The sequence below is a fragment of the Physella acuta genome, unplaced genomic scaffold, assembly GCF_028476545.2.
Source record: "Physella acuta isolate Inbredline_101_S28 unplaced genomic scaffold, ASM2847654v3 ptg000079l, whole genome shotgun sequence".
NCBI lineage: Eukaryota > Metazoa > Mollusca > Gastropoda > Physidae > Physella > Physella acuta.
In genome coordinates this window covers 2542065-2565744 of record NW_026731599.1, presented here as the reverse complement: position 1 = coordinate 2565744, position 23680 = coordinate 2542065, and the positions used below count along the sequence as shown (strand labels likewise).

The window sequence follows — 23680 nt, the reverse complement described above, 5'->3', positions numbered from 1 at the left end:
TGTTCTAGTTTTATATATCAACTAGGCAATGCAATAGGGTCATGTTCTAGTTTTATATATCAACTAGGCAATGCAATAGGGTCATGTTCTAGTTTTATATATCAACTAGGCAATGCAATAGGGTCATGTTCTAGTTTTATATATCAACTAGGCAATGCAATAGGGTCATGTTCTAGTTTAATATATCAACTAGGCAATGCAATAGGGTCATGTTCTAGTTTTATATATCAACTAGGCAATGCAATAGGGTCATGTTCTAGTTTTATATATCAACTAGGCAATGCAATAGGGTCATGTTCTAGTTTTATATATCAACTAGACAATGCAATAGGGTCATGTTCTAGTTTTATATATCAACTAGGCAATGCAATAGGGTCATGTTCTAGTTTAATATATCAACTAGGCAATGCAATAGGGTCATGTTCTAGTTTAATATATCAACTAGGCAATGCAATAGGGTCATGTTCTAGTTTTATATATCAACTAGGCAATGCAATAGGGTCATGTTCTAGTTTTATATATCAACTAGGCAATGCAATAGGGTCATGTTCTAGTTTTATATATCAACTAGGCAATGCAATAGGGTCATGTTCTAGTTTTATATATCAACTAGGCAATGCAATAGGGTCATGTTCTAGTTTTATATATCAACTAGGCAATGCAATAGGGTCATGTTCTAGTTTAATATATCAACTAGGCAATGCAATAGGGTCATGTTCTAGTTTTATATATCAACTAGGCAATGCAATAGGGTCATGTTCTAGTTTTATATATCAACTAGGCAATGCAATAGGGTCATGTTCTAGTTTTATATATCAACTAGACAATGCAATAGGGTCATGTTCTAGTTTTATATATCAACTAGGCAATGCAATAGGGTCATGTTCTAGTTTAATATATCAACTAGGCAATGCAATAGGGTCATGTTCTAGTTTAATATATCAACTAGGCAATGCAATAGGGTCATGTTCTAGTTTTATATATCAACTAGGCAATGCAATAGGGTCATGTTCTAGTTTTATATATCAACTAGGCAATGCAATAGGGTCATGTTCTAGTTTTATATATCAACTAGGCAATGCAATAGGGTCATGTTCTAGTTTTATATATCAACTAGGCAATGCAATAGGGTCATGTTCTAGTTTTATATATCAACTAGGCAATGCAATAGGGTCATGTTCTAGTTTTATATATCAACTAGGCAATGCAATAGGGTCATGTTCTAGTTTTATATATCAACTAGGCAATGCAATAGGGTCATGTTCTAGTTTTATATATCAACTAGACAATGCAATAGGGTCATGTTCTAGTTTTATATATCAACTAGGCAATGCAATAGGGTCATGTTCTAGTTTTATATATCAACTAGGCAATGCAATAGGGTCATGTTCTAGTTTTATATATCAACTAGGCAATGCAATAGGGTCATGTTCTAGTTTTATATATCAACTAGGCAATGCAATAGGGTCATGTTCTAGTTTTATATATCAACTAGGCAATGCAATAGGGTCATGTTCTAGTTTTATATATCAACTAGGCAATGCAATAGGGTCATGTTCTAGTTTTATATATCAACTAGGCAATGCAATAGGGTCATGTTCTAGTTTTATATATCAACTAGGCAATGCAATAGGGTCATGTTCTAGTTTTATATATCAACTAGGCAATGCAATAGGGTCATGTTCTAGTTTTATATATCAACTAGGCAATGCAATAGGGTCATGTTCTAGTTTTATATATCAACTAGGCAATGCAATAGGGTCATGTTCTAGTTTTATATATCAACTAGGCAATGCAATAGGGTCATGTTCTAGTTTTATATATCAACTAGGCAATGCAATAGGGTCATGTTCTAGTTTTATATATCAACTAGGCAATGCAATAGGGTCATGTTCTAGTTTAATATATCAACTAGGCAATGCAATAGGGTCATGTTCTAGTTTAATATATCAACTAGGCAATGCAATAGGGTCATGTTCTAGTTTTATATATCAACTAGGCAATGCAATAGGGTCATGTTCTAGTTTTATATATCAACTAGGCAATGCAATAGGGTCATGTTCTAGTTTTATATATCAACTAGGCAATGCAATAGGGTCATGTTCTAGTTTTATATATCAACTAGGCAATGCAATAGGGTCATGTTCTAGTTTTATATATCAACTAGGCAATAAGCCTGTTTTAAAAGCCTGCTGATACTACATTATAAATGTTATAAAAGGTAAAGGTTCTACATTATATGTACTATAAAAAAGTGAAAGTACTACATTTTAAATGCTACAAAAAGTAAAGTTACCCTTTCAAACAGATAAAGCAGAGTTCACCTTTAACACCAACATCTGAATAGATAGTGTGGTCAACACTAAGCTAATAGTATAAATACTATAGAAAACAGAAAATGATACAAAAAGATACCTAAGGATATCATGAGGGGGGGGGGGGGCTTTGCCCCCCCCCCCCCCCCCTGAAAAATTTTTTTTTTGCCCTCCAGCTGCCCTCCACCTCCAGCTGCCCTCCACCTCCAGCTGCCCTCCACCTCCAGCTGCCCTCCACCTCCAGCTGCCCTCCACCTCCAGCTGCCCTCCAACCCCAGCTGCCCTCCACCTCCAGCTGCCCTCCACCTCCAGCTGCCCTCCACCTCCAGCTGCCCTCCACCTCCAGCTGCCCTCCACCTCCAGCTGCCCTCCACCTCCAGCTGCCCTCCAACCCCAGCTGCCCTCCACCTCCAGCTGCCCTCCACCTCCAGCTGCCCTCCACCTCCAGCTGCCCTCCACCTCCAGCTGCCTTCCACCTCCAGCTGCCCTCCAGATTCTATCTGCTTGACCTTGCCTCCACCAATCCCGTGACACCATCTTAATACACAAATCAACCTAAGCAAAACTTATTGGATTAGCTTATAAAGAGTCTAATTATGTTTATGTTAACAAAGTATTGGATTAGCTTATAAATAGTCTAACCAGCATCCACCAGTAGAAAGTATTTCTCTCCTCCTCCCCCCCCCCAGGGTGCAGCAACAGAACCTGAGGAAGTTCCACCTCCAGACCCGCTGGGGTCAGCTGCAGTCCGAGCTGACCCGCCTGGAGAAGATGAGCAGCGCCAACACGGTGAGAACCTCTGTAAGTCTACACAGGTGCTGCTGTAGCCACCACAGCTTCTACCTCCACCACCACACCCAGCACTCACTGCACGACAGCTCGCACCAACATCAGCGGCTGTTTGCAGAGCTACACAACAGCTCATAAATAACATCGTTACACATAACACGGGCCATCATTACACATAACACTGGCCATCATTACACATAATACAGGCCATCATTACACATAACACTGGCCATCGTTACACATAATACAGGCCATCATTACACATAACACTGGCCATCATTACACATAACACAGGCCATCATTACACATAACACTGGCCATCATTACACATAATACAGGCCATCGTTACACATAACACTGGCCATCATTACACATAATACAGGCCATCATTACACATAACACAGGCCATCATTACACATAATACAGGCCATCATTACACATAACACTGGCCATCATTACACATAATACAGGCCATCATTACACATAACACTGGCCATCATTACACATAATACAGGCCATCATTACACATAACACTGGCCATCATTACACATAACACTGGCCATCGTTACACATAATACAGGCCATCATTACACATAACACTGGCCATCGTTACACATAATACAGGCCATCATTACACATAACACAGGCCATCATTACACATAACACTGGCCATCATTACACATAATACAGGCCATCATTACACATAACACAGGCCATCATTACACATAATACAGGCCATCATTACACATAACACTGGCCATCATTACACATAATACAGGCCATCATTACACATAACACAGGCCATCATTACACATAATACAGGCCATCATTACACATAACACAGGCCATCATTACACATAATACAGGCCATCATTACACATAACACTGGCCATCATTACACATAATACAGGCCATCATTACACATAACACTGGCCATCATTACACATAACACTGGCCATCATTACACATAACACAGGCCATCATTACACATAATACAGGCCATCATTACACATAACACTGGCCATCATTACACATAACATGGGCCATCATTACACACGCCAACACTACACCCCTACACACCTCCTTCACATACCTCACCTTCTCCTCCACACACCTCCCCTACACCACCACACACCTCCCCTACACCACCATACACCTCCCTTATACCACACACCTCCCCTACACCACCACACACCTCCCCTACATCACCACACACCTCCCCTACATCACCACACACCTCCCCTATATCACCATACACCTCCACTATACCACCACACACCTCCCCTACACCACCACACATCTACCCTACACCACCACACACCTCCACTATACCACCACACACCTCCCCTACACCAGCACACACCTCCCCTACACCACCACACATCTACCCTACACCACCACACACCTCCACTATACCACCACACATCTACCCTACACCAGCACACACCTCCCCTACACCACCACACATCTACCCTACACCACCACACACCTCCACTATACCACCACACATCTACCCTACACCACCACACATCTACCCTACACCACCACACACCTCCCCTACACCACCACACACCTCCCCTACACCACCACACACCTCCACTATACCACCACACATCTACCCTACACCACCACACACCTCCCCTACACCACCACACACCTCCACTATACCACCACCACACATCTACCCTACACCACCACACATCTACCCTACACCACCACACACCTCCCCTACACCACCACACACCTCCCCTACATCACCACACACCTCCCCTGCACTACACACCTCCCCTACACCACACACCTCCACTACGCCACCACACACCTCCCCTATACCACCACACACCTCCCCTACACCACCATACACCTCCCCTACACCACCACACACCTCCCCTACACCACCATACACCTCCCCTACACCACCACACACCTCCCCTACACCACCACACACCTCCCCTATACCACCACACACATCCCCTACACCACACACCTCCACTACACCACCACACTTCTCCCCTACACTACCACACACCTCCCCTGCACCACACACCTCCCCTATACCACCACACACCTCCCCTACACCACCACACACCTCCACTATACCACCACACACCTCCCCTACACCACCACACACCTCCCCTACACCACCACACACCTCCACTATACCACCACACACCTCCCCTACACCATACATCTCCCGTACACTACCACACACCTCCACTACACCACCACACTTCTCCCCTACACTACCACACACCTCCCCTGCACCACACACCTCCCCTATACCACCACACACCTCCCCTACACCACCACACACCTCCCCTACACCACCACACACCTCCCCTACACCACCACACATCTACCCTACACCACCACACACCTCCACTATACCACCACACACCTCCCCTACACCACCACACACCTCCCCTACACCACCACACATCTCCCCTACAATACCACACACCTCCCCTACACCACCATACACCTCCCCTACACCACCACACACCTCCCCTATACTACCACACACCTCCCCTACACCATACATCTCCCGTACACTACCACACACCTCCCCTACACCACATAAGCTGTCAACTAAGAATGATTTATGGCCTCTGTCAATAATGGATTAAAAGAATAAAAGAAAACAACTAGGGCTTGAATATTATCATTACTTATATCAAGTTCAATCATGTTGATACAATTGTTCTCAAGTTGATAATTTCATGCATGGGTTTTTCAAATGTTCCTTGTGTTGATATGCATTTAAATGACGTTGATAACACGGTTTGCTCAAATTGATCAGCTAGTGTGTGTCACTGATAGAAACATTTCTGTTGTTTACATAATGTAATTGATAAATATTTTTAACTGTATACTGTTGTGTGTACGGACATCACAAGACTGAGTGTGTACAGACATCACAAGACTGGGTGTGTACAGACATCACAAGACTGGGTGTGTACAGACATCACAAGACTGGGTGTGTACATCACAAGACTGGGTGTGTACAGACATCACAAGACTGGGTGTGTACATCACAAGACTGGGTGTGTACAGACATCACAAGACTGGGTGTGTACAGACATCACAAGACTGGGTGTGTACAGACATCACAAGACTGGGTGTGTACATCACAAGACTGGGTGTGTACATCACAAGACTGGGTGTGTACATCACAAGGCTGGGTGTGTACATCACAAGACTGGGTGTGTACAGACATCACAAGACTGGGTGTGTACATCACAAGACTGGGTGTGTACAGACATCACAAGACTGGGTGTGTACAGACATCACAAGACTGGGTGTGTACAGACATCACAAGACTGGGTGTGTACATCACAAGACTGGGTGTGTACAGACATCACAAGACTGGGTGTGTACAGACATCACAAGACTGGGTGTGTACAGACATCACAAGACTGGGTGTGTACAGACATCACAAGACTGGGTGTGTACAGACATCACAAGACTGGGTGTGTACATCACAAGACTGGGTGTGTACAGACATCACAAGACTGGGTGTGTACAGACATCACAAGACTGGGTGTGTACAGACATCACAAGACTGGGTGTGTACAGACATCACAAGACTGGGTGTGTACAGACATCACAAGACTGGGTGTGTACAGACATCACAAGACTGGGTGTGTACAGACATCACAAGACTGGGTGTGTACAGACATCACAAGACTGGGTGTGTACATCACAAGACTGGGTGTGTACAGACATCACAAGACTGGGTGTGTACATCACAAGACTGGGTGTGTACAGACATCACAAGACTGGGTGTGTACAGACATCACAAGACTGGGTGTGTTCAGACATTACAAGACTGGGTGTGTTCAGACATTACAAGACTGGGTGTGTACATCACAAGACTGGGTGTGTACATCACAAGACTGGGTGTGTACAGACATCACAAGACTGGGTGTGTACAGACATCACAAGACTGGGTGTGTACAGACATCACAAGACTGGGTGTGTACAGACATCACAAGACTGGGTGTGTACAGACATCACAAGACTGGGTGTGTACATCACAAGACTGGGTGTGTACAGACATCACAAGACTGGGTGTGTACAGACATCACAAGACTGGATGTGTACAGACATCACAAGACTGGGTGTGTACAGACATCACAAGACTGGGTGTGTACAGACATCACAAGACTGGGTGTGTACAGACATCACAAGACTGGGTGTGTTCAGACATTACAAGACTGGGTGTGTTCAGACATTACAAGACTGGGTGTGTACATCACAAGACTGGGTGTGTACATCACAAGACTGGGTGTGTACAGACATCACAAGACTGGGTGTGTACAGACATCACAAGACTGGGTGTGTACAGACATCACAAGACTGGGTGTGTACAGACATCACAAGACTGGGTGTGTACAGACATCACAAGACTGGGTGTGTACATCACAAGACTGGATGTGTACAGACATCACAAGACTGGGTGTGTACAGACATCACAAGACTGGGTGTGTACAGACATCACAAGACTGGGTGTGTACAGACATCACAAGACTGGGTGTGTACAGACATCACAAGACTGGGTGTGTACAGACATTACAAGACTGGGTGTGTACAGACATCACAAGACTGGGTGTGTACAGACATCACAAGACTGGGTGTGTACAGACATCACAAGACTGGGTGTGTACAGACATCACAAGACTGGGTGTGTACATCACAAGACTGGGTGTGTACAGACATCACAAGACTGGGTGTGTACATCACAAGACTGGGTGTGTACATCACAAGACTGGGTGTGTACAGACATCACAAGACTGGGTGTGTACAGACATCACAAGACTGGGTGTGTTCAGACATTACAAGACTGGGTGTGTACATCACAAGACTGGGTGTGTACAGACATCACAAGACTGGGTGTGTACATCACAAGACTGGGTGTGTAGAAACAGAAAATTTGAGGTTAAATATTCATCATAGTGCTACAATAGAGTGGTACGAGTAGCGGTGTTTAAAAAAACGATAATCTCCCTTTGTTTGGCCGGGTTGCCATCACTAATTGATGCCTGAGAAAGGAATGGCGCGACACACTGCACTGCCAGCACGGGAAAATCGATTCGGTAGCGCCAATCATGGCTGGGCTAGGCACCACGTGACCTATGTGGTTTTTGACATTTGTGGCTGGGCTAGGCACCACGTGACCTATGTGATGTCATGTTGGCCTGCACAAGTGTCACCACCATCTTATAGAACAGACCTAGTGTCACCATCTTATAGAACAGACCTAGTGTCACCACCATCTTATAGAACAGACCTAGTGTCACCACCATCTTATAGAACAGACCTAGTGTCACCACCATCTTATAGAACAGACCTAGTGTCACCACCATCTTATAGAACAGACCTAGTGTCACATTTTATAGAACAGACCTAGTGTCACCATCTTATAGAACAGACCTAGTGTCACCACCATCTTATAGAACAGACCTGGTGTCACCACCATCTTATAGAACAGACCTAGTGTCACCACCATCTTATAGAACAGACCTAGTGTCACCATCTTATAGAACAGACCTAGTGTCACCACCATCTTATAGAACAGACCTAGTGTCACCACCATCTTATAGAACAGACCTAGTGTCACCACCATCTTATAGAACAGACCTAGTGTCACCACCATCTTATAGAACAGACCTGGTGTCACCACCATCCTATAGAACAGACCTAGTGTCACCACCTTATAGAACAGACCTAGTGTCACCACCATCTTATAGAACAGACCTAGTGTCACCACCATCTTATAGAACAGACCTAGTGTCACCACCATCTTATAGAACAGACCTAGTGTCACCACCATCTTATAGAACAGACCTAGTGTCACCACCATCCTATAGAACAGACCTAGTGTCACCACCATCCTATAGAACAGACCTAGTGTCACCACCATCTTATAGAACAGACCTGGTGTCACCACCATCTTATAGAACAGACCTAGTGTCACCACCATCTTATAGAACAGATCTAGTGTCACCATCATCTTATAGAACAGACCTAGTGTCACCACCATCTTATAGAACAGACCTAGTGTCACCACCATCTTTTAGAACAGATCTAGTGTCACCATCATCTTATAGAACAGACCTAGTGTCACCACCATCTTATAGAACAGACCTAGTGTCACCACCATCTTATAGAACAGACCTAGTGTCACCACCATCTTATAGAACAGACCTAGTGTCACCACCCTCTTATAGAACAGACCTAGTGTCACCACCATCTTATAGAACAGACCTAGTGTCACCACCATCTTATAGAACAGACCTAGTGTCACCATCTTATAGAACAGACCTAGTGTCACCACCATCTTATAGAACAGACCTGGTGTCACCACCATCTTATAGAACAGACCTAGTGTCACCACCATCTTATAGAACAGACCTAGTGTCACCACCATCTTATAGAACAGACCTAGTGTCACCATCTTATAGAACAGACCTAGTGTCACCATCTTATAGAACAGACCTAGTGTCACCACCATCTTATAGAACAGACCTAGTGTCACCATCTTATAGAACAGACCTAGTGTCACCACCATTTTATAGAACATACCTAGTGTCACCATCATCTTATAGAACAGACCTAGTGTCACCACCATCTTATAGAACAGACCTAGTGTCACCACCATTTTATAGAACAGACCTAGTGTCACCACCATCTTATAGAACAGACCTAGTGTCACCACCATCTTATAGAACAGACCTAGTGTCACATTTTATAGAACAGACCTAGTGTCACCATCTTATAGAACAGACCTAGTGTCACCACCTTCCTATAGAACAGACCTAGTGTCACCACCATCTTATAGAACAGACCTAGTGTCACCACCATCTTATAGAACAGACCTAGTGTCACCACCACCTTATAGAACAGACCTAGTGTCACCACCATCTTATAGAACAGACCTAGTGTCACCACCATCTTATAGAACAGACCTAGTGTCACCATCTTATAGAACAGACCTAGTGTCACCACCATCTTATAGAACAGACCTAGTGTCACCACCATCTTATAGAACAGACCTAGTGTCACCACCATTTTATAGAACAGACCTAGTGTCACCACCATCTTATAGAACAGACCTAGTGTCACCACCATCTTATAGAACAGACCTAGTGTCACCACCATCTTATAGAACAGACCTGGTGTCACCATCCTATAGAACAGACCTAGTGTCACCACCATCTTATAGAACAGACCTAGTGTCACCACCATCTTATAGAACAGACCTAGTGTCACCATCTTATAGAACAGACCTAGTGTCACCACCATCTTATAGAACAGACCTAGTGTCACCACCATCTTATAGAACAGACCTAGTGTCACCACCCTCTTATAGAACAGACCTAGTGTCACCACCATCTTATAGAACAGACCTAGTGTCACCACCATCTTATAGAACAGACCTAGTGTCACCACCATCTTATAGAACAGACCTAGTGTCACCACCATCTTATAGAACAGACCTAGTGTCACCACCATCTTATAGAACAGACCTAGTGTCACCACCATCTTATAGAACATACCTAGAGTCACCACCATCTTATAGAACAGACCTAGTGTCACCATCATCTTTTAGAACAGACCTAGTGTCACCACCATCTTATAGAACAGACCTAGTGTCACCACCATCTTATAGAACAGACCTAGTGTCACCACCATTTTATAGAACAGACCTAGTGTCACCATCTTATAGAACAGACCTAGTGTCACCACCATCTTATAGAACAGACCTAGTGTCACCACCATCTTATAGAACAGACCTGGTGTCACCACCCTATAGAACAGACCTAGTGTCACCACCATCTTATAGAACAGACCTGGTGTCACCATCCTATAGAACAGACCTAGTGTCACCACCATCTTATAGAACAGACCTAGTGTCACCACCATCTTATAGAACAGACCTAGTGTCACCACCATTTTATAGAACAGACCTAGTGTCACCACCATCTTATAGAACAGACCTAGTGTCACCACCATCTTATAGAACAGACCTAGTGTCACCATCTTATAGAACAGACCTAGTGTCACCACCATCTTATAGAACATACCTAGTGTCACCACCATCTTATAGAACAGACCTGGTGTCACCACCATCTTATAGAACAGACCTAGTGTCACCATCATCTTATAGAACAGACCTAGTGTCACCACCATCCTATAGAACAGACCTAGTGTCACCACCTTATAGAACAGACCTAGTGTCACCACCATCTTATAGAACAGACCTAGTGTCACCACCATCTTATAGAACAGACCTAGTGTCACCACCATCTTATAGAACAGACCTAGTGTCACCATCTTATAGAACAGACCTAGTGTCACCACCATCTTATAGAACAGACCTAGTGTCACCACCATCTTATAGAACAGACCTAGTGTCACCATCTTATAGAACAGACCTAGTGTCACCACCATCTTATAGAACATACCTAGTGTCACCACCATCTTATAGAACAGACCTAGTGTCACCACCCTCTTATAGAACAGACCTAGTGTCACCACCCTCTTATAGAACAGACCTAGTGTCACCACCATCTTATAGAACAGACCTAGTGTCACCACCATCTTATAGAACAGACCTAGTGTCACCATCTTATAGAACAGACCTAGTGTCACCACCATCTTATAGAACAGACCTGGTGTCACCACCATCTTATAGAACAGACCTAGTGTCACCACCATCTTATAGAACAGACCTAGTGTCACCACCATCTTATAGAACAGACCTAGTGTCACCATCTTATAGAACAGACCTAGTGTCACCATCTTATAGAACAGACCTAGTGTCACCACCATCTTATAGAACAGACCTAGTGTCACCATCTTATAGAACAGACCTAGTGTCACCACCATTTTATAGAACAGACCTAGTGTCACCATCATCTTATAGAACAGACCTAGTGTCACCACCATCTTATAGAACAGACCTAGTGTCACCACCATTTTATAGAACAGACCTAGTGTCACCACCATCTTATAGAACAGACCTAGTGTCACCACCATCTTATAGAACAGACCTAGTGTCACATTTTATAGAACAGACCTAGTGTCACCATCTTATAGAACAGACCTAGTGTCACCACCTTCCTATAGAACAGACCTAGTGTCACCACCATCTTATAGAACAGACCTAGTGTCACCACCATCTTATAGAACAGACCTAGTGTCACCACCATCTTATAGAACAGACCTAGTGTCACCATCTTATAGAACAGACCTAGTGTCACCACCATCTTATAGAACAGACCTAGTGTCACCACCATCTTATAGAACAGACCTAGTGTCACCACCATCTTATAGAACAGACCTAGTGTCACCACCATCTTATAGAACAGACCTAGTGTCACCACCATCTTATAGAACAGACCTAGTGTCACCACCATCTTATAGAACAGACCTAGTGTCACATTTTATAGAACAGACCTAGTGTCACCATCTTATAGAACAGACCTAGTGTCACCACCATCCTATAGAACAGACCTAGTGTCACCACCATCTTATAGAACAGACCTAGTGTCACCACCATCTTATAGAACAGACCTAGTGTCACCACCATCTTATAGAACAGACCTAGTGTCACCATCTTATAGAACAGACCTAGTGTCACCACCATCTTATAGAACAGACCTAGTGTCACCACCATCTTATAGAACAGACCTAGTGTCACCACCATCTTATAGAACAGACCTAGTGTCACCACCATCTTATAGAACAGACCTAGTGTCACCACCATCTTATAGAACAGACCTAGTGTCACCACCATCTTATAGAACAGACCTAGTGTCCCCACCATCTTATAGAACAGACCTAGTGTCACCACCATCTTATAGAACAGACCTAGTGTCACCACCATCTTATAGAACAGACCTAGTGTCACCACCTTATAGAACAGACCTAGTGTCACCACCATCTTATAGAACAGACCTAGTGTCACCACTATCTTATAGAACAGACCTAGTGTCACCACCATCTTATAGAACAGACCTAGTGTCACCACCATCTTATAGAACAGACCTAGTGTCACCACCTTATAGAACAGACCTAGTGTCACCACCATCTTATAGAACAGACCTAGTGTCACCATCTTATAGAACAGACCTAGTGTCACCATCTTATAGAACAGACCTAGTGTCACCACCATCTTATAGAACAGACCTAGTGTCACCACCATCTTATAGAACAGACCTAGTGTCACCACCATCTTATAGAACAGACCTAGTGTCACCACCATCTTATAGAACAGACCTAGTGTCACCACCTTATAGAACAGACCTAGTGTCACCATCATCTTATAGAACAGACCTAGTGTCACCACCACCTTATAGAACAGACCTAGTGTCACCACCATCTTATAGAACAGACCTAGTGTCACCACCATTTTATAGAACAGACCTAGTGTCACCATCTTATAGAACAGACCTAGTGTCACCACCATCTTATAGAACAGACCTAGTGTCACCACCATCTTATAGAACAGACCTAGTGTCACCACCATCTTATAGAACAGACCTAGTGTCACCACCATTTTATAGAACAGACCTAGTGTCACCATCTTATAGAACAGACCTAGTGTCACCACCATCTTATAGAACAGACCTAGTGTCACCACCATCTTATAGAACAGACCTGGTGTCACCATCCTATAGAACAGACCTAGTGTCACCACCATCTTATAGAACAGACCTAGTGTCACCACCATCTTATAGAACAGACCTAGTGTCACCATCTTATAGAACAGACCTAGTGTCACCACCATCTTATAGAACAGACCTAGTGTCACCACCATCTTATAGAACAGACCTAGTGTCACCACCATCTTATAGAACAGACCTAGTGTCACCACCATCTTATAGAACAGACCTAGTGTCACCACCATCTTATAGAACAGACCTAGTGTCACCACCATCTTATAGAACATACTTAGAGTCACCACCATCTTATAGAACAGACCTAGTGTCACCATCATCTTTTAGAACAGACCTAGTGTCACCACCATCTTATAGAACAGACCTAGTGTCACCACCATCTTATAGAACAGACCTAGTGTCACCACCATTTTATAGAACAGACCTAGTGTCACCACCATCTTATAGAACAGACCTAGTGTCACCACCATCTTATAGAACAGACCTAGTGTCACCACCATCTTATAGAACAGACCTAGTGTCACCATTTTATAGAACAGACCTAGTGTCACCACCATCTTATAGAACAGACCTAGTGTCACCACCATCTTATAGAACAGACCTGGTGTCACCATCCTATTGAACAGACCTAGTGTCACCACCATCTTATAGAACAGACCTGGTGTCACCACCATCTTATAGAACAGACCTAGTGTCACCATCCTATAGAACAGACCTAGTGTCACCACCATCTTATAGAACAGACCTAGTGTCACCACCATCTTATAGAACAGACCTAGTGTCACCACCATCTTATAGAACAGACCTGGTGTCACCATCCTATTGAACAGACCTAGTGTCACCACCATCTTATAGAACAGACCTGGTGTCACCACCATCTTATAGAACAGACCTAGTGTCACCATCTTATAGAACAGACCTAGTGTCACCACCATCTTATAGAACAGACCTGGTGTCACCACCATCTTATAGAACAGACCTAGTGTCACCATCTTATAGAACAGACCTAGTGTCACCACCATCTTATAGAACAGACCTAGTGTCACCACCATCTTATAGAACAGACCTAGTATCTCCACCATCTTATAGAACAGACCTAGTGTCACCACCATCTTATAGAACAGACCTAGTGTCACCACCATCTTATAGAACAGACCTAGTGTCACCACCATCTTATAGAACAGACCTAGTGTCACCACCATCTTATAGAACAGACCTAGTGTCACCATCATCTTATAGAACAGACCTAGTGTCACCACCATCTTATAGAACAGACCTAGTGTCACCACCATCTTATAGAACAGACCTAGTGTCACCACCATCTTATAGAACAGACCTAGTGTCACCACCATCTTATAGAACAGACCTAGTGTCACCACCATCTTATAGAACAGACCTAGTGTCACCACCATCTTATAGAACAGACCTAGTGTCACCACCATCTTATAGAACAGACCTAGTGTCACCACCATCTTATAGAACATACCTAGAGTCACCACCATCTTATAGAACAGACCTAGTGTCACCATCATCTTTTAGAACAGACCTAGTGTCACCACCATCTTATAGAACAGACCTAGTGTCACCACCATCTTATAGAACAGACCTAGTGTCACCACCATCTTATAGAACAGACCTAGTGTCACGACCATTTTATAGAACAGACCTAGTGTCACCATCTTATAGAACAGACCTAGTGTCACCACCATCTTATAGAACAGACCTAGTGTCACCACCATCTTATAGAACAGACCTGGTGTCACCATCCTATAGAACAGACCTAGTGTCACCACCATCTTATAGAACAGACCTAGTGTCACCACCATCTTATAGAACAGACCTAGTGTCACCATCTTATAGAACAGACCTAGTGTCACCACCATCTTATAGAACAGACCTAGTGTCACCACCATCTTATAGAACAGACCTAGTGTCACCACCATCTTATAGAACAGACCTAGTGTCACCACCATCTTATAGAACAGACCTAGTGTCACCACCATCTTATAGAACAGACCTAGTGTCACCACCATCTTATAGAACATACCTAGAGTCACCACCATCTTATAGAACAGACCTAGTGTCACCATCATCTTTTAGAACAGACCTAGTGTCACCACCATCTTATAGAACAGACCTAGTGTCACCACCATCTTATAGAACAGACCTAGTGTCACCACCATTTTATAGAACAGACCTAGTGTCACCACCATCTTATAGAACAGACCTAGTGTCACCACCATCTTATAGAACAGACCTAGTGTCACCACCATCTTATAGAACAGACCTAGTGTCACCATTTTATAGAACAGACCTAGTGTCACCACCATCTTATAGAACAGACCTAGTGTCACCACCATCTTATAGAACAGACCTGGTGTCACCATCCTATAGAACAGACCTAGTGTCACCACCATCTTATAGAACAGACCTGGTGTCACCACCATCTTATAGAACAGACCTAGTGTCACCATCTTATAGAACAGACCTAGTGTCACCACCATCTTATAGAACAGACCTAGTGTCACCACCATCTTATAGAACAGACCTAGTGTCACCACCATCTTATAGAACAGACCTAGTATCTCCACCATCTTATAGAACAGACCTAGTGTCACCACCATCTTATAGAACAGACCTAGTGTCACCACCATCTTATAGAACAGACCTAGTGTCACCACCATCTTATAGAACAGACCTAGTGTCACCACCATCTTATAGAACAGACCTAGTGTCACCATCATCTTATAGAACAGACCTAGTGTCACCACCATCTTATAGAACAGACCTAGTGTCACCATCTTATAGAACAGACCTAGTGTCACCACTATCTTATAGAACAGACCTAGTGTCACCACCATCTTATAGAACAGACCTAGTGTCACCACCATCTTATAGAACATACCTAGAGTCACCACCATCTTATAGAACAGACCTAGTGTCACCATCATCTTTTAGAACAGACCTAGTGTCACCACCATCTTATAGAACAGACCTAGTGTCACCACCATCTTATAGAACAGACCTAGTGTCACCACCATTTTATAGAACAGACCTAGTGTCACCACCATCTTATAGAACAGACCTAGTGTCACCACCATCTTATAGAACAGACCTAGTGTCACCACCATCTTATAGAACAGACCTAGTGTCACCATCATCTTTTAGAACAGACCTAGTGTCACCACCATCTTATAGAACAGACCTAGTGTCACCACCATCTTATAGAACAGACCTGGTGTCACCATCCTATAGAACAGACCTAGTGTCACCACCATCTTATAGAACAGACCTGGTGTCACCACCATCTTATAGAACAGACCTAGTGTCACCATCTTATAGAACAGACCTAGTGTCACCACCATCTTATAGAACAGACCTAGTGTCACCACCATCTTATAGAACAGACCTAGTATCTCCACCATCTTATAGAACAGATCTAGTGTCACCACCATCTTATAGAACAGACCTAGTGTCACCACCATCTTATAGAACAGACCTAGTGTCACCACCATCTTATAGAACAGACCTAGTGTCACCACCATCTTATAGAACAGACCTAGTGTCACCATCATCTTATAGAACAGACCTAGTGTCACCACCATCTTATAGAACAGACCTAGTGTCACCACCATCTTATAGAACAGACCTAGTGTCACCACCATCTTATAGAACAGACCTAGTGTCACCACCATCTTATAGAACAGACCTAGTGTCACCACCATCTTATAGAACAGACCTAGTGTCACCACCATCTTATAGAACAGACCTAGTGTCACAATCTTATAGAACAGACCTAGTGTCACCACCATCTTATAGAACATACCTAGTGTCACCACCATCTTATAGAACATACCTAGTGTCACCACCATCTTATAGAACAGACCTAGTGTCACCATCTTATAGAACAGACCTAGTGTCACCACCTTATAGAACAGACCTAGTGTCACCACCATCTTATAGAACAGACCTAGTGTCACCACCATCTTATAGAACAGACCTAGTGTCACCACCATCTTATAGAACATACCTAGAGTCACCACCATCTTATAGAACAGACCTAGTGTCACCATCATCTTTTAGAACAGACCTAGTGTCACCACCATCTTATAGAACAGACCTGGTGTCACCATCTTATAGAACAGACCTAGTGTCACCACCATTTTATAGAACAGACCTAGTGTCACCACCATCTTATAGAACAGACCTAGTGTCACCACCATCTTATAGAACAGACCTAGTGTCACCACCATCTTATAGAACAGACCTAGTGTCACCACCATCTTATAGAACAGACCTAGTGTCACCATCATCTTATAGAACAGACCTAGTGTCACCACCATCTTATAGAACAGACCTAGTGTCACCACCATCTTATAGAACAGACCTAGTGTCACCACCATCTTATAGAACAGACCTAGTGTCACCACCATCTTATAGAACAGACCTAGTGTCACCACCATCTTATAGAACAGACCTAGTGTCACCACCATCTTATAGAACAGACCTAGTGTCACCACCTTATAGAACAGACCTAGTGTCACCACCATCTTATAGAACAGACCTAGTGTCACCACCATCTTATAGAACAGACCTAGTGTCACCACCATCTTATAGAACAGACCTAGTGTCCCCACCATCTTATAGAACAGACCTAGTGTCACCACCATCTTATAGAACAGACCTAGTGTCACCACCATCCTATAGAACAGACCTAGTGTCACCATCTTATAGAACAGACCTAGTGTCACCACCTTATAGAACAGACCTAGTGTCACCACCATCTTATAGAACAGACCTAGTGTCACCACCATCTTATAGAACAGACCTAGTGTCACCACCATCTTATAGAACAGACCTAGTGTCACCACCATCTTATAGAACATACCTAGAGTCACCACCATCTTATAGAACAGACCTAGTGTCACCAGATGACAGCAGCATGAGATCGATGCTTGTATTGATTCATTGATTACATTGATTACATTGATTAGTGTGAATACCACTAGAACACGTCATGCCGTCATTGTGGGGTAGGGGAGGCGGGATTGCTGCAGGGTGTGTTGATTATGTGGGTGGGGGTGGGGGGGGGATCATTGACTCATCATCCCTTTATTTGTAGTGTTAAACGTCTTTTAGGTAACAAAATAGAAATAGATTTCTGTAGTTAGTAAACTTCATGCCCCACCCATGCTCCCAAAGTTACTAGTTTACGCCTCCATCCCAGTGAAGTTGACGCCCCACCCTCCTCCACCCCATTCACGTTGACGCCCCACCCTCCTCCACACCAGTCAATTTGACGCCCCACCCTCCTCCACCCCATTCACGTTGACGCCCCACTCTCCACACCAGTCAGTTTGACGCCCCACTTTCCTCCACCCCAGTCAAGTTGACGCCCCACCCTCCTCCACCCCAGTCAAGTTGACGCCCCACCCTCCTCCACCCCAGTCACGTTGACGCCCCCCCATCCACCCCTCCCCCTCCATCTACCTGAGTTGAAGACTTGAGCGTGGCGCTATTGATTTCCACATGTCCCAGCTTGCTGCTAACATTATGTCAGGTAAATATTGATTTACAGACCCCACACACCCCACACTCCCCTCACACCCGATCTATGGCGGCTAGATCTACAAGTAGTTGGCCAAACACCTGAGGCCATCTGTATGCAAAGATCTAAGGCTATCTGTATGTCAAAGATTTGAGGCCATCTGTATGTCAAAAATCTGAGGCCAACAGGCCATCTGTATGTCAAAGATGTAATGTATCTTTACTGAACTTGGAACTATGACTATCTAGTGCTGACATGATACACGACTTGATCAAATTGTGTTGTCCTAGTCACTCATGCTTAGCGCGGCCTAGAACGAGGTCGATATGGCCGCAGTCACCTGACGCCATCTATTTATAGCCGCGCTAGGCCTAGTCATTGTGTTTTAGGGCCTTCTGGGATGCATTATTGATTGGCTGCCCCGCGCTGGCTCCACTCGACACACCTCAAGGAAACATCGATTGTCTCCTCAAACTTTTCAATCAGCAGTTCATCTGTTGGGATCAATATCTATTGATTTCTTTTTCACTGGTACAGCTTGAACTGTTTAAAAAAGTTTTCATTGATTCTGGTAAAGAAAGGTTTTGTTTGACTGATGCCGGATAATGGCGGTCAGGCGACTCTAGTTCAACTAACCACGGTTAGTGACGTCACCTATGACGGCTAGGCCGTGATAGATGATAAAAAATCTAACGTGAAGTTTTTTTGCCTGACATGTGATGACATTGACATGGTTGGTTGTATACGAGGAGGTGGGGCTATCGTCAAATTAAACACAGCACATTGTTTACAGTTCAACTAGCCACAGTTCAAGTAACCACCCACAGTTCAACTAGCCACCCACAGTTTAACTAGCCACCCACAGTTCAACTAGCCACCCACAGTTCAACTAACCACCCACAGTTCAACTAGCCACCCACAGTTCAACTAGCCACCCACAGTTTAACTAGCCACCCAAAGTTCAACTAGCCACCCAAAGTTCAACTAGCCACCCACAGTTCAACTAGCCACCCACAGTTCAACTAGCTACCCACAGTTCAACTAGCCACCCACAGTTCAACTAGCCACAGTTCAACTAGCCACCCACAGTTCTACTACCCATAGTTCAACTAGCCACCCACAGTTCAACTAGCCACCCAAAGTTCAACTAGCCACCCACAGTTTAACTAGCCACCCAAAGTTCAACTAGCCACCCAAAGTTCAACTAGCCACCCACAGTTCAACTAGCCACAGTACTAACCACCCACAGTTCAACTAGCCACCCACAGTTCAACTAGCCACCCACAGTTCAACTAGCCACCCACAGTTCAACTAGCCACCCACAGTTCAACTAGCCACCCACAGTTCAACTAGCCACCCACAGTTCAACTAGCCACCCACAGTTCAACTAGCCACCCACAGTTCAACTAGCCACCCACAGTTCAACTAGCCACCCACAGTTCAACTAACCACCCACAGTTCAACTAGCCACCCACAGTTCAACTAGCCACAGTTCAACTAGCCAGCCACAGTTCAACTAGCCACCCACAGTTCTACTAGCCACAGTTCAACTAGCCACCCACAGTTCAACTAGCCACCCACAGTTCAACTAGCCACAGTTCAACTAGCCACCCACAGTTCAACTAGCCACAGTTCAACTAGCCACAGTTCAACTAGCCACCCACAGTTCAACTAGCCACCCACAGTTCAACTAGCCACCCACAGTTCAACTAGCCACAGTTCAACTAGCCACCCACAGTTCAACTAGCCACCCACAATTCAACTAGCCACCCACAGTTCAACTAGCCACCCACAGTTCAACTAGCCACCCACAGTTCAACTAGCCACCCACAGTTCAACTAACCACCCACAGTTCAACTAGCCACCCACAGTTCAACTAGCCACAGTTCAACTAACCACCCACAGTTCAACTAGCCACCCACAGTTCAACTAGCCACCCACAGTTCAACTAGCCACCCACAGTTCAACTAGCCACCCACAGTTCAACTAGCCACCCACAGTTCAACTAGCCACCCACAGTTCAACTAACCACCCACAGTTCAACTAGCCACCCACAGTTCAACTAGCCACAGTTCAACTAGCCAGCCACAGTTCAACTAGCCACCCACAGTTCTACTAGCCACAGTTCAACTAGCCACCCACAGTTCAACTAGCCACCCACAGTTCAACTAGCCACAGTTCAACTAGCCACCCACAGTTCAACTAGCCACAGTTCAACTAGCCACAGTTCAACTAGCCACCCACAGTTCAACTAGCCACCCACAGTTCAACTAGCCACCCACAGTTCAACTAGCCACAGTTCAACTAGCCACCCACAGTTCAACTAGCCACCCACAATTCAACTAGCCACCCACAGTTCAACTAGCCACCCACAGTTCAACTAGCCACCCACAGTTCAACTAGCCACCCACAGTTCAACTAACCACCCACAGTTCAACTAGCCACCCACAGTTCAACTAGCCACAGTTCAACTAACCACCCACAGTTCAACTAGCCACCCACAGTTCAACTAGCCACAGTTCAACTAGCCACCCACAGTTCAACTAGCCACCCACAGTTCAACTAGCCACCCACAGTTCAACTAGCCACCCACAGTTCAACTAGCCACAGTTCAACTAGCCACCCACAGTTCAACTAGCCACAGTTCAACTAGCCACCCACAGTTCAACTAGCCACCCACAGTTTAACTAACCACAGTTCAACTAGCCACAGTTCAACTAGCCACCCACAGTTTAACTAGCCACATACAGTTCAACTAGCCACCCACAGTTCAACTATCCACCCACATTTCAGTTGAACGTACCACCAAGTCTTATAATTTAGCTATCAGCTAAACAGCCGGTTTAGTGAGTTGAAACCATGACCTGTTTCTAGATGTTAAATTTCTCTCTTCCAGCCCGTGAGTTGAGACCATCTCCATGGAACTCTGGAACTGGGTGTGGCTGATGGATCAATCAAAGCACGCCTGGAGAAACTTGTTGCATCCAAGTCACGTGATAAGGGAGAATCTTACCTGTCATTGTGTACACAGCAAAATTTCTTGTCATCCATAGATGTCATCCATAGATGTCATCATATTTGGTCATGTCCCTAAATTTCATGTCATCCATAGATGTCATCATATTTGGTCATGTCCCTAAATTTCATGTCATCCATAGATGTCATCATATTTGGTCATGTCCCTAAATTTCATGTCATCCATAGATGTCATCATATTTGGTCATGTCCTTAAATTTCATGTCATCTTTAGATGTCATCATATTTGGTCATGTCCCTAAATTTCATGTCATCCATAGATGTCATCATATTTGGTCATGTCCCTAAATTTCATGTCATCCATAGATGTCATCATATTTGACACTAATCACTGGCACAGTTGATACAAACACTGACACAACACTGACACAGTTGACACAAACACTGACACAAACACTGACACAAACACTGACACATTTGACACAAACACTGACACAGTTGACACAAACACACTGACATAGCTAACACACACACTGACACATCCAGTGGGAGAGTATCTGCTGGTATCTTTAGTTTTATTTGATGTCATCATAGAACCCTGGTTTACTTGGGGGGGGGGGGGGGGGGGGGGTTCGGGTCATTGTGGACGTCAACATGCTGAATTTATTAACAACAAAATACTGATATTTTAAAAAAAAAAGTGCACATAAAATCTAAGTTTACAGTTGTCGTGTTGCATATCCCCAGCACAATGGGGGAATAAATGTGTCAGACATGTAACTGTATACAGCCCGCTTTAAATGTATCAGACATGTAACTGTATACAGCCCGCTTTTTGCTGCAATCGGGAGGGGAGGGGCAGTGACCGCGGCAATTATCTAAAACATTTTACGATATTTCAGGTTTATTTTTTAATCATTTCAAACAATTAATGCTTAAGTTTAAAAACAATTAGTTCTAGATCTAGACTCCGATCTTGTAACTAAATCAGTCTAAATCAGGGGTCTCCAAACTTTTCAGTCCGAGGGCCGCACAAACTATCAAATTTCAGTTCGGGGGCCAGTTTCTTCCAGGCATGTCTTTGATTTTTCTGGGCAAAGTTCCCAAGCCATCACCAACAAAGGATTTTTCTTGGGAAAAAATATCTCAGCGGGCTGGATGAGAGGACTTCGCGGGCCGCATACTGGTCTAAATCATTAATTTGTGTCAAAGCCTAAGACGCCGCAGATCGTAAAAAAAACTCAAGTGACTGTTCCAATTACATATTTAGATAACAGCGCGTGTGTAATGTGCTCGCTTGGTCAGGCTCACGGTCAGCGAGACTTCAACAAAACAAAGGGGGGGGGGGGGGGGTTGGAAACAAGTGT

General features: G+C 44.2%; 1 protein-coding gene across 2 annotated transcripts in view; it reads left to right on the top strand.

The window, feature by feature from the left end:
- LOC131956672 (WD repeat-containing protein 93) overlaps positions 1-22920 on the top strand; it is a 47870-nt gene extending 24950 nt beyond the window's left edge. The window contains exons 16-17 of one of the 2 annotated variants that reach the window (XM_059321227.1): positions 3005-3104; positions 22234-22920. In XM_059321227.1, coding sequence (XP_059177210.1) covers positions 3005-3104; positions 22234-22245 — 112 coding nt within the window. In that variant the 3' untranslated portion in view covers positions 22246-22920. Of the gene's footprint in view, positions 1-3004; positions 3117-22233 lie in introns of both variants that reach the window. The other variant, XM_059321219.1, reaches the window with a different exon arrangement.
- Positions 22921-23680: the final 760 nt, after the last annotated feature.